This window comes from Dromiciops gliroides, chromosome 4 (assembly GCF_019393635.1).
Source record: "Dromiciops gliroides isolate mDroGli1 chromosome 4, mDroGli1.pri, whole genome shotgun sequence".
Lineage (NCBI taxonomy): Eukaryota > Metazoa > Chordata > Mammalia > Microbiotheria > Microbiotheriidae > Dromiciops > Dromiciops gliroides.
This window is the reverse complement of record NC_057864.1, coordinates 3,936,175-3,949,093: the sequence shown is the minus strand read 5'-3', so window position 1 is coordinate 3,949,093 and position 12,919 is coordinate 3,936,175. Positions and strand designations below refer to the sequence as shown.

The 12,919-nt window shown below is 47.3% G+C and overlaps 1 protein-coding gene across 1 annotated transcript in view; it reads left to right on the top strand.

The window, feature by feature from the left end:
* Window positions 1-12,919, top strand: part of LOC122726597 (serine/threonine-protein kinase TNNI3K-like) — a 329,911-nt gene that overhangs the window by 126,396 nt on the left and 190,596 nt on the right. The window contains 4 exon segments of the mRNA XM_043964423.1: window positions 10,490-10,576; window positions 11,492-11,548; window positions 12,602-12,694; window positions 12,785-12,842. Of these exon segments, the coding sequence (XP_043820358.1) occupies window positions 10,490-10,576; window positions 11,492-11,548; window positions 12,602-12,694; window positions 12,785-12,842 (295 nt within the window).

Sequence of the window (12,919 nt, the reverse complement as noted above, 5' to 3'; positions counted from 1 at the left end):
ATGGCTTTTGTGCTCCCCTCCACCTAGGGTTGCTCAGGGGGTAGTTCAATGGGCCTGGGGTCAGGAAGATCTGAGTTCAAATTTGGCCTCTTACACTTATTAGTTTTGTGACCCTGGGCAAGTCACTTAATCTACCTACCTCAGTTTCCTCACCTATAAAATGGGGATAATAATAACACCTACCTCACAGGTATATTATGAGTTATACAAAGAAATAATATCTGCAGAGCATTCAGCACAGTACCTGGAGCATCATATGTGCTTAATTAATGCTTCTCCCCCTTCCTTCCTTCCTTCCTTCCTTCCTTCCTTCCTTCCTTCCTTCCTTCCTTCCTTCCTTCCTTCCTTCCTTCCTTCCTTCCTTCCTTCTTTCCTTCCTTCCCTCCTTCCTCCCTCCCTCCCTCCCTCCCTTCCTTCCTTCCTTCCTTCCTTCCTTCCTTCCTTCCTTCCTTCCTTCCTTCCTTCCTTCCTTCCTGCCTTCCTTCCTTCCTTCCTTCCTTCCTTCCTTCCTTCCTTCCTTCCTTCCTTCCTTCCTTCCTCTTTCCTTCCCCTTCCTTCCCCCTTCTTTTCCTCTTTTCTTCCTTCCTATGTTTCTATGATCATCTGAACCTCACAAAAATCCTGTAAGATAAGGGCTTCTGGATACTAAAGCATTAAGAGAAATTGGGTGGCTCACCCAGGGTTACAGACCTATTGCCAGAGACCTCGTGTTGAACGTAACTAAGCCTTTGTGACTGCAGTACATGAGGAAACTGAGGCACAGAGCTCCGATGATGTGGCTAGAGCCATTTAGCAGTAAGTAGCTACAGCAGTCTTCAAGTTCTAGTCTGTCTGACTCCAAACTTGAGTTCCAGCCATTTTGAAAATTGACTAAGGAGTCCTGGAACACGGGCTCTCTGAAGAATAAAAGTCATGGTTGGCCCAAAGAACAGTGGAGTGGTGCATAGGGGGCTCGAGGGGGCTTTAGTCTGTCACTTATGACAAGCTGAACGCCGAGGTCGGCACAACAAAGATGATTCAGTGAATATACGATGGATCAAAAAGGGTTCATAATGTGTCGAGTTGGCACCAGTTGTTAGACAGCACAGGCTCTACTCTGACGTCGGGAGAATGCTACAGAACAAGCCAGAGGGTGACCTGCCGCTGTCGCTTTGAGCAGATTCGTTATTGGGGGATTTACAGGAAACTGTGAACAGGCATCTCACAATCCACTTCAATTCAGCAAACATTCTGAGCAGGTTATGCAGAGAAAGCGTGTGGATGAGGAGCCGTGGCACTGGAAGGGGAGAGGGCAAAGCCTTTCCCTATTAGTGTCTGTGCTGTGCCGGGCATGGTGCTGAACATTTCTTACAACAACCCCACGAGGTGGGTGCAATTATGAGACTGATTTTACAGTTGAGAAAACTGAGGCAGAGAGAGGATGAGGGACTGGCCCAAGGTCACACAGTTCGTGAGTTTCTGACGCTAGATTTGAACTCAGGTCTTTCTGACTCCAGTTCAGCCCTCTCTCCACTGCATCACCAACTGCCTCAATGTAATACTGAACCATAGTTACGGAAGCATAGCATGCTAAGGTGATCAGGAATCCATGAGAACATCAGGCGCATTAGGGGGTAAAAATATCATTAAAGGCAAACAAGAAATGGTGCTGCTTTAGTGATGGGATTTGGGAGCGCCCTTAGTCAGGTGTTGCTAAGTCCTCGGACCCCATGGTGTTGAATAACCCAAGTTATGTGGAAACCTTAGGAAGGTCTATTTATTATTTGGGGAAAGCCATTCTGAAACCCCAGACCTGCCCCCAAATGAAGGTGGACTCAAATGATAGGACTAGTTAAAGTGTTTTGAAAATAATTCCAAATAATTATTTTAATGAGCTTATTAAAATGCAATTTCTAGAACAACACTGGAAAAAATACTTACAGATGTTGATGAGAGCAGTCTTTTGTTCCTTTTCTCTTCCCCAGCCAGTCTGACTCTATTTTGTAAGTACATCCAGCGTTCAGAATGTTTGTCCTGCCATCTCCTCCCACCTGGAGTTTGCCCACTCTTCCTTCTAATGCCGATGCTGGGGGAAATATGCTGCAGTTTACACCTAGCACCTCAAAAGCTAAAGACATGAAAAAAACCCAAAGTGGTATAGCAAAGGAGCGAGAATTTGGTAGGGCTTTTTCTTCTTGTTTCTTTTTTGGTTGGTTGGTTGGTTTCTCTGAGGTTGCATCAAGAGCCTAGAAAGCTGAGCGTCCGCATGCAGACATTGAACCAGCATCAGGAGACCTTCTGGACAAGCTGAAGAAGTTCCCAGGTGTGGTCAAAGGGAGGAAAAAACACAACAATGACATGTGTGCAGGGGCTCATGGACTTGGAGTGAGGAAGGCCATGCCTGCCTCATCCACTCAATAGCTGGATGGCTGAGAGCAAGTCACTTGCTCTCTCTTTACCACAATTTCCTCGTGTGTAAAATGAAGGTCTTGGGTCTTGGTCAGTGTCCTCCAAGGGATCCCTCTGTCTCTAAACGCGCGGCCCTGTAAGGCTGTGATGAGCCTTTGGTCCATGAGGCAGGAGCCCACGATGACACACAAGTGAGGCTTGGATGGGGAATCTGGCTTCCTGTGGTTTGATGATTTGGAAGAACAGAGGCAGGAGAGTCCATGGCCATCTCTGTGTGGCCTGGCTGTACTTGAGCATGTGAGACTCTCTTAGAGTGAGGGTGGATGGTGGGGAGGAAATGGAAGCTGGAATGTCTCCAAATGGGGCTGGGGCTGTTCTGTCCTGAAGCAGAAGGTGTCCTTAACGGTCGTGTGTCCCAGAACCCTTTGGCTGAAGCCTATGACTCTCTTCTCAGAAGAGTGTTCTTAAATGCAAATAAGGCAATGAATTATGTTGAAATCATTATCAAGATATAAAAGTTCACCTGGCCCAGGTTAGGAATCCCTGGTCTGAAAAATCTGAAGGAAGTCAAGGGCAGCTGCCTCAGAGCTTCAGGCCCCGTCATAGGGAGCGCGTGGCTCTGCTGCGTCACCCAAGGACAGAGCCGATTACTTGATGCCTTCCTGTAAGGGGCTTGGAGTGGGCAATAAAGGGAACCCCCCCCCCCCCCCCGCCATGACTTGAGTCTTTGCTTGGAACCTTTAATTGTCCATATTGTTCTCCCTCCAGAGCACAGATAGTCCCAGGAGCTTCTTCTCAAGAGGGCAAAAAGCAACTCTTAATTACCTTTCCATGCCTGGGGCTGCTGCCTCATAATTTAGCTTTCTAATGAGGTTAGATTCTTGTCTAAAAGAGGAATTCTCTATGTTGGCTCATAAAAGAGAGTCCGCAGGCTACTCTGCTCAGGTCTTTGTTTTTTTACCCTTTTCTTTTGTGGAGTTTTACCTTTTCCTGGGTCCTCTGTGCTTAGCCTGGTATACAGCACACACATAATAAATGCTGGTTGACCGAAGGACTATATTTCTTCTGGAGTCCCAAATAAGTGGAGGGACATATGGGGTCAAATGTGGGGCACTGGAATGTGTTCTTCCATGGCTTGCTTGTACAGAGACTCCAAGAAAATGTGTCCTCAGAGAGGGCTCTCCCAGCTCAAGAGATGGCCACATGTGAGATAGTGATGGAGTCTCCTGGAAAGATGTGAGGGAATGATCCATACTCTCCCACTTGGCCCAAAGGGAGAGATCAAGGAGAATGTTAATGACCCCTCCCCTTCATGCAAGCTTAGGACTGGATTTGACCTGTATCCCTCTGAGCATTTCCCTAAGTTAGCTGTTATTCATCCAAAGGCATCCTACTTAGATGCCCAGGAATGGGGTCACTCTTGACAGAGCTATTTAAAGGTTTTGACCCTTGAGTATGAGCTCTGACAGATGCTCCCAGACTAGAAAGAACTTGAATGTCGCCCTTGTGAATCTCTGCCTGTGATTCAAGGACCAGGCTTGTAAAACAGGAGAGAGAGAGGGCTCAGTCGTCAGATTGGCCATAGGGTGAGGAGTCGTTCAGCTCTGCCACCTCTTAAAGATCATTTTCTAAAGTGAGTGCACTCACACTGATGAATCGACATACCCTTGACATAGTGAAGAAGTAATCCTCCAAAAAGCCAGAATATTTGAAGACTAGAAAGTGGGGACATGAAGGAGGTATGAGGGAGCTCTCTATAGTTCAGCAGAAGCACCCCTGGAAAGGTTTGGCTCAACCAAAAGGGAGAAAATGGGGAGTTAAGCAGATGGTAACGGATGGCAAGAGTGAAGGAAAGAAATGAAGTATAATCAATTCAATTCAACAGCATGTGTTAAGAACCTACTCAGAGTCAGGAATTTAATAGGTGCTTGGGAGGCAAAGACAAATACAAATTCATCCTAGTTTGCAAAAAAGGGTACATTCTGCTGGGTAAGCGTCAATGGGGAAATCTGTCACTATACAAAGGATTCGCCTTGTTCGAAGTCCTTCCACCAAATGCATGATAATGGGTCTGTGACCTCAGAGTCATAGGAGGTTGTCTGAGGCGCATGAAGAGTCAATGACAGGGAGGAGATGCATTCAGTGTGCCCAAAATGGGAGAAACCTTTCTAGTCATGACCACCACGGGCATTTGTTTTGTTTGAGGATTCATTTGTTACAGGGCAGTTGTTTCTTCCTTTCTTTTTCAGTGGGAGTAGAGAATAGGAGGGAGAGAAAGTAAATGCTTCTTAACTGCAAAATAAAACAATTTAAAGGTTAAATGGCTGCCCTGGAGTGTCACAGTGAACTCTAAGGATGTTGATTGGAATCTCCCGGAAGGCAGGGCTGCTTCACTTTCATGTTTGTGTCTCCTGCACCTTCTGCCATGATGGATTCACAGGAAGCACTTAATAAATCTGTATTCTTCTAATCGACATAGTGACTATTCAGAAATTCCAGAGAACTCATAAGGAAGAAGGAGGCATGCCTCTTAACAGAGAGGCGAGAGGTTCAACATGCCAGAGGAGACATACATTTTGTGACCGTAGCTATTGAGATCTATTTGGCTTTTCTTTAACAGGAGGGGGATATAGAAGGGAGAGAAAATAAATACTTAACATTTTAATTTTAAAAATTTATGCTTGTTGATGGATTAATTGGAATTTTGACCCAAGTCTTTCAGACTGTTAAGCCCAACAGTTCATTTGCCTCCCCCACCTCAGGCAGTGTACTAACATTTGACAAAACACTGAGATATTCACTGTGGACATGAACATCATTGTTCAGCATGAGTCCTACACTTGTGTCAGCTACTTGGATGCAAACACTAACTGATTGATGGAGCCTAGGATTCCATTTCTTTATCAGAATTTGAATGACCTCTGGGCAAGTGTTCCATTAGCCTGTCTTGGGTTCTCTCCATTTCTCCACCATCACCATTTGAGGTTAACCAGTCCAGCCCTGATCTCCAAGCAGGCATCTCTCCTCTTAATCCCTCAGAGATGAATACTGGGTCATTGGCCCTGGGTGCTCCGAGGCTCTTCCCAAAGGCCCTTGAAAGGCACATCCCAGTCAGGACGACACGTTGGCAAGGAAGGATGAGGCGTGTTTCAGGCTGCTGCCTCATTCTCAACAAACACCGAGCAGGAGGAGGGAAATCTGGTGAGCCAGATCTCCACGTCTGGGGGGGGGGGGGGCGGCGCCTCACTGGCATCTCCCCGACAGCCTCGAACTTCTCCACAGCCAGGATCCAGGCACTCATTAGATTCTTGATAAAAAGCATCCTGGAGAAAAATGGCAGCCAATGGGGCCACTGTGTTGGCAGGAAATTACAGCTGCTCCGAGTAAGTGGAGCCAAGAGAGCTGTTGAGATGAGAGGTGTGATCCGAGGGTGATTGCTGGCTCGCAGGAGCCCGTGGGGACCCCACAAAGGGAAGCCGTGAGGCAGGCAGCCTCCCGACACTAAGAGGAAAGAGCCCAAGGACGCAGGTGGAGGTGGCTGGGAAGGGGAAATGGGAGGGGGAGAGATGGGGGGCACTTAGCCAGGTACGGCAGCTCCTGGCGGGGTTTGCTTCCTCCTTCCCAGATGGCTTCCATGGAGGTAGCAATAATAGCGTGAGGAGGGATTTCTGGCCCCAGGAAAACATTCACATTCCAAGGAGTCATTAGCAAAACCTGAGTGCTCAGTGCCCAGAGGACCTGCCTTCCTGGCAGGGAGACTGGAGATGAGCCCTGCCTTGAAGCGTATTGACTGACTGTGTGACCCTACCCACAGCAAACCTCTTAACCCCCAGCTTCCCTAAGGAAACGTCTGTGTCAATAGCATGGTACAGAGGCAGCTAGGTGGCACCAGGGAGCGAGGGTTGGAGTCATAAAGACCGGAGTTCAAATCCAGCCTCAGACACTATGTCCACCCTTTCCTCTTCTGTAAAATGGGCAACATTGGCCAATGTTATTAACTGATGAAACGAGAGAAGGGAATAAGCATTTATAGACCACCTGCTGTGTACCAGGCACATGTGCTTTAAGATAGATAGCATCATGTATAGAGTAGTTTGGAAGCTCCAAAGCGCCGGATAAATGCTCGCCATCAGCTACAAGAACTCTAGAGGCAAAGGGCCGGCTCCGATTCATCACTGACTTTTACTCCTTCTGTGGCTTCTCTTCTCTGTGCCTCCAACTCTTGGTTTGTAAGACGGAAGGTGTGGGACCAGGCGGCCATTAGCAATCCCTTCAGCCAGGAGTCTGTGACCTGTGAGCCCAGAGCAGAGAAGAAGGCGCGAGGGGAAGCGGACCAAGGAGTGGCGGGGGCACTGGACCACAGGTCTCCGTTCCACATCCCTGCTGAGTGGTCATCCTGCCTCAGTCAGGGCTGAAGACGTCCAATAAAGGAAGGCTCACCGCCCTCTAAGACCACCCTCCTGCTGTAGGGAGCACCCTCCCCGCTGGGAATTTAAGCTTAAATTCAACTCTTTGCAATTCACCAACCATCAGGCTTTCATTAAGTACTTACCCTAGGCTAGGGAGTCTACCAGACACGGGAGAACGAATTCCAGGAACATATTTGACACTAGAAGAGGAGTTAATATATAATCTGTAAGCCAATCAACACTCATTTATTGGCAGGTTTCAAAGTGGGTAGCATGCTAGAGCTGGCGTCAGGAGGACCCGAGTTCAAATCCAGACTGACACTAGCCGTGTGATCCTGGTCAAGTCACAATGCCTGCCTCAGTTTCTCCATGTGTAAAATTGGGAAAACAATTCCTTTCAGAGTCATTCTGAGGATCAAATGAGATAATATTTGTATTTTGCAAACTTTAAAGTATTAGATAAATGCTAGATATCTAATAGTAGCAGTATTTTAGTATTTTTATTAATAATTAGATGCTTATTACATAGCAAACATTCAGACTTCAGACATTTTTCAATCATGTCCTACTCTTTATGACCCATTTGAGGTTTTCGTGGCAAAGATCCTGGAGTAGTTTGTCGTTTCCTTCTCCAGCTCATTTTACAGATGAGGAAACTGAGGCAAACAGGGTCACCCAGCTAGGAAGAGTCTGAGGCTGGATTTGAACTCAGGAAGATGAGTCTTCCTGACTCCAGGCCCAGGATCTGTGCACCGTGGTGCCACCTAGCTGCCCCACTGGGGTATACAAAACCCAAAACATGGTTCCTGTCCTCAAGGAGGGTCTGTTATATTTTTTAAATTTATCTAATTAAATTAATTACTTTTTTTGTTACTCTTTAAGCTCTGAACTGTTTCCCTTCCTATTAGCCCCTAGAAAAGCGATTTACATAGAAGGTACAGCAGGAGAGGCGATTCCAGTCTCTCCAAATCAGGGCAAGTTGTCCCTTTGAAAAGCCCAAGGTCCCCGAGAAGGGGGAGGGGTCAGTCAGGAGACATTCATGAAGCACCTACTATGTGCCAGACATCACTTAGGGAGGCAAAGGACAGGCCCCGCCCTCAGGGGGATTACAGGGGAGACAACCCTATCCAAAGCCAAGTGTGTCCAGCATAAGCAGGCAACGATAAACAGGAATTGGGAAAGGCCTGGGAGTCGCTGAGGGGGAGAAGAGGATGAGCCCAAGGTCTGTGCTAGCCTTCAGCTCTGCCTGGCAGGGTGGCATTTAGAGATGGGAGGCTGGAGGGCACAGAGGCAGTCAGGTGCCCACGTAGGAAATGTCATTACTGTTGTCTGGCCTTCAGTTTCCAGGAGCACCAGGGACATCCTGGGGGATGCCTGGACTTGTGCATGAATTGGACCTGAGTGAGGCTTCACTCTTAGAAAGTGTGTGGAGCCGGGACAGCTAGGTGGCACAGTGGATAGAGCACTGGCCCTGGATTCAGAAAGACCTGAGTTCAAATCTGACCTCAGACACTTGATAGTTACTAGCTGTGTGACTCTGGGCGAGTGACTTAACCCCCATTGCCCCGCAAAAAAAAAAAAAAGTGTATGGAGCCAGTGGGATGGTCCGCAAGCTGGTGCTTTGGACATCCTCCTCTCTCCTTTGTGGACTCTTCATCTGGTCCTCCTCAGGAGTATCTCTTAGAGGTCCGGGAATTGATCAGTCAGTCAGTCAAGGAGCTTTGTTAAGTGCTGGCTCTGAGCCCCAAACTGCTGAGCGAGGAGACTACAAAGAGACAAAAGACAATCTGCTCTGCTTGGAGAGCTTACAAGCTAATGGGGTAGATGAAACACCAGGGAAGCTGAAAGACGCGGTGGGGCCAGGGGTACCCGGGTCCCTGTGACGAGGATCAGGGAAGAGAAAGCCAAGGCAAGGAGACAGGGGCAAGCGAATGTACTTGAGCATAATAATAACACATATAACACAATGCATACACATGTAGAGCCATGTGTGATAATAATGATGATGGTGCTGATGTTGATAATAATAATAATAACAACAGCTTACAACCATATAGCACTTTAAGGAAAAGTACAATTCTGTTTTGTGGGAGCACTAAGGGTGAAGTGACTTGCCCAGGGTCACACAGCTAGTAAGTGTCACTTGTCGGAGGTCGGATTTGAAGCCAGCTCCTCCGGAGTCCAGGGCCTTGCTTTAGCCAATGCGCCACCTAGCGGCCACGCAGGAAGAATGCAATTTGGGACTTTTGCCCATGCCCATTCTCCGTGGCGGCCCAGTGCCCCCGAAGCCCCGAGTCCCTCCCGCATTCCCGAGTGAGGCCCCGACAGGCCTCCTGGGTGGACAGAAGGGCCAGAGGAGGAGTTCTGCCCCCCCCCCCGCCCCCCAGCCCGGTGAGGAGCCGGGTCGTCCCCCGGCGGGAGTTCTCTTTCTGCTTTTGGCCCCACTTGATGCTGATTTCATGCTCCCAGAGGCGGAGGAGATGAAGGGAAACATTCTGGGTCCGACTCTCCCCACGCGGGAGGCGGTGATAGACCGCGGGGAGAGAGGGTCCCTACCCCTCCCCGCTTGTCATCCGTGAGGAGCCTGGGGAAGGGTATTCAGGGTGGATGAAGGCGTGCCTAGGGGTCACCCTAAGATGCTTGAAGGAGCCGGAGATGTTCAGCCCCCGGCAGTGTTCTGGGGACAGCGCATCCCAGCTCGCAAAAGCCGAATGTTAAATTCTTAGTGTGAGCAAAACCCAGCAAAAGCCAAAAGCCAGGTTTGTTGTTGATATTTGGCTGATTTTTGTTTGTTTGCTTGTTTCTTTTTGTTTTGTGGGGCAATGGGGCTTAGGTGACTTGCCCGGGGTCACACAGCCAGTAGTTGTCAAGTGTCTGAGGTCAAATTTGAACTCAGGTCCTGAATCCAGGGCAGGTGCTTTATCCACTGCGCCACCTAGCTGCCCCTATTTGGTGGATTGTTTAGAATTAGGAAAATGATGGAGAAAATGTTAATGATACAAACTAAATTTTAAAGTGCAGGGTGTGCAGCCTTTTTTTTTTTCCAGAGAACTGATTCTTAAATACTTACCAGCATGTGCCTGGATGCAGCAGATATTATGAAAAGAGATTTTGATAGTGAGCTAAGGAGGATAAGGTTACATGCATTTGCTCTTTAAATCAAGGTCTTGAAGTTTACTACTGGTCTTCATTAACTGAATCACAAAACTTTCTTTTTTCCACCCCACTGCACTTGCTTTTTTCTCCTTTTCCCTTTTGGTGTCTGACACTGAAGAACTTTTATCAAAATGTGTTCTGGAATCTTCTGTCCCACAAATCTTATTTATGCTTTTAATTTGTACTCTATCTAAGGATAGCCTTTGATAAGTAAAAAACTTCAGCCCAACCTCTGAGTGAGCCCTTGCAAATTCTAAATTCATGGCTTCTGGCCTCATGCTGGGCTGTGTATCTTTGGTGATGGACGGGTGTCTCTGCCTTTCATTTCCTGACACTTTCAATTCGGGGAATGGTCTTTTGCTCATCTTACAATTCCCTTGGCAAGGTCTGCACAAGGGCCTCCTGTCTGAGCCAGAAAGCTCCTCCTTTTGGATAATTAGCGGTGGTAGAGTCTTTAAAGTAAAAGTAGGAAGGATGAAAGAGTATGAAAGTCTATCCCAATGAAGACTGTCTATCCTCTTGGTCTTTTCATAAAGGGCACGACGCCATCATCACGCTCCTGAAACATTATAAGAGGCCCCAGGATGAATTGCCCTGTAATGCATATTCTCAGCCGGGAGCAGGTACGGTGAATTCCTGCTTACAAGTAGATTCCGTAATGAACATTCTTCTTAAAAGGGAATAAAGGGGATTGCTGCGTGAGGGTGGGGGGAGAGGACGGCTGGGGGTGAAAGGGCCCACGCTTGCTTAACGTTGAGAACATTCACGGGAGGCTTCATGGAGGGACACATGTCACCTCTGGATGCTGCTGCTGCTGCTATTCTACTCACTAAATCCCAGCTCCACAAAGTATAGGATACTTAAGAGGTTCTTGTGGGAGAGTGGAGGCCCAGAGGAACGAGAACCCTCTCCATATCCAATGAGCATCCCCTAACCCTAATGCAAGGGAAGCCTCCCAGCGGGCTCTGGATCCAGGATCATGCATAGGTTCTAGGAGGTCTGTGAACTTGGATGGGAAAACACACATCCTTTTTATTTCAGTTGGTTTGCTCTCCTTTATCATCTTATGTATTTCATTTTATTCATTCTGAAAAAGAGTTGGTGCACATACCTGCCCAGACTTCCCAGCGGGTCCAAGGCGAGGGAACAAAGGCCTCGTGCTGGAGAAACTCCATTTTCTCACTTTTTCTCTTACTTTCTAACTAATTGCATGAATTTCAGACTCAGTTTCTAGGGGAAGAAAATGGACCTGAAGTAAGCATCCCGTTTTCCTTCTCTACCTAAATTCTTTTGTTCATTATTCAGGCAAAACATGTGTGCATGTGCCTGCACCTGTGTGTGTGTGCATGTGCATGAGCACCTGTGCGTGTGTGCATGTGCATGAGCACCTGTGCGTGTGTGCATGTGCATGAGCACCTGTGTGTGTGTGCATGTGCATGAGCACCTGTGCGTGCGTGCGCGCACATTTAGATCACTTCCCGGGGAGGGAGTTGTTCTCTCTTTGAGGGATTCCAACCGCATGACTTCTCTGATTTCAGACGGCTCCTACGTTTCTGTTCCCTCTCCCTTGGGGAAGATTAAAAGCATGACTAAAGGTACTTGAAAGGTTTTCATGAACAAACCCAGATTCCTTTATTTTTTACCCATGACCGAATGATATTCCAAGCTTGACCATTTCCTACTGACATTTAAGAGTTTAAAAAGTTGTAAGTAAATGAACAGTGAAAAAGATATCCTCAAGACCCCTGGGAAATACTTAGTGTAACTGGATAGACGTGTAGGCCTATATATAGCCCCACACTTCACACACATGTGGCTATCATGGGGATTGTGTTGCCTCTCACAAGAGGCTACACACCCTGCTTTGATCCTTAGTTATCTACTTACTTCTTCTTGATCTCATATTCTCAAGAAAATCAGAAAAATCCAACCCATCTTTGGATAGGGTTTAAGCAGGATATAAATGGAATCCTTTTGAAATATTAAAAAGTATTAATGAGCTGGGGTGAGGTCTGCAAAAGTCAGACGCGGACCAAATGAATGCCAGTGAATCGGACAAGGTATTTTTAAAAGTAAGAGAAGAGCACATCAGACCACAAACTTCTGTTTCCAGACTTGAGGTTCTTAGACACTCTCGTTGACCAACTTTGGCACTTCATGTGAGTGCCCGCCACATGGCTCAGTGACCATGCCCCTGAACACTGTGAATATCCAGACTTAGACCATCATTCTGTGAGGAGCCTCATGGTGGGCTAGACAGGAGGCTAATTGGGGTCCCCTTTCACCCCGCTCCAGGGTAGCCAGGTAATATAAGCTAGCCCAGACAAGAAAGGTCAAAGACAGAAGACAGGTCACCATTTCCCCAGAAGAATTTTTCATGCACACCTCATGTGGCCCGGGAAGAATGGACTCATGGGTCAGCCTTCATGTGGCATAAGGTTTTGGTACCCTAAGTCGCTATGCAGAAAGTATTGCAAATTTGCTCACAGTATTGGGGTTTGTCATAGGTGCCTATGCAGGGAGGAAAGGGGTTACAAGTTAGCCAGTTTATGGTACCAAACAAATTGTGTTTGGAGAACAGTTTGGGCAAAGTGAAGTGTGTATGTGGTGATTTTTTTTACAAACCGAATAATGTTTCCCGTTTGCAGAAAAGGCAGATGTCCTCCTGCTGAGGGCGGGGCTGCCTCCCCATTTCCATCTTCAGCTTTCAGAAATTGAGTTCCATGAAATTATTGGCTCCGGTAAGCTGGAGGAAGGGAGAATGGGTCTGTTTTAGAAATTCAGTAACCCCAAGAAATATGCATTTGCTTATTTTCTGTCAATCGTTTTAGGGTCTTTCGGGAAAGTATACAAAGGGAGATGCAGGAACAAAATAGTGGCTATCAAACGGTAAGCCAGAAAGTAGAAAAGGGTGGGTTCTGAGTGTCTTAATTTCATTTTTAATAGACAAAATTCCCAGCAGACCT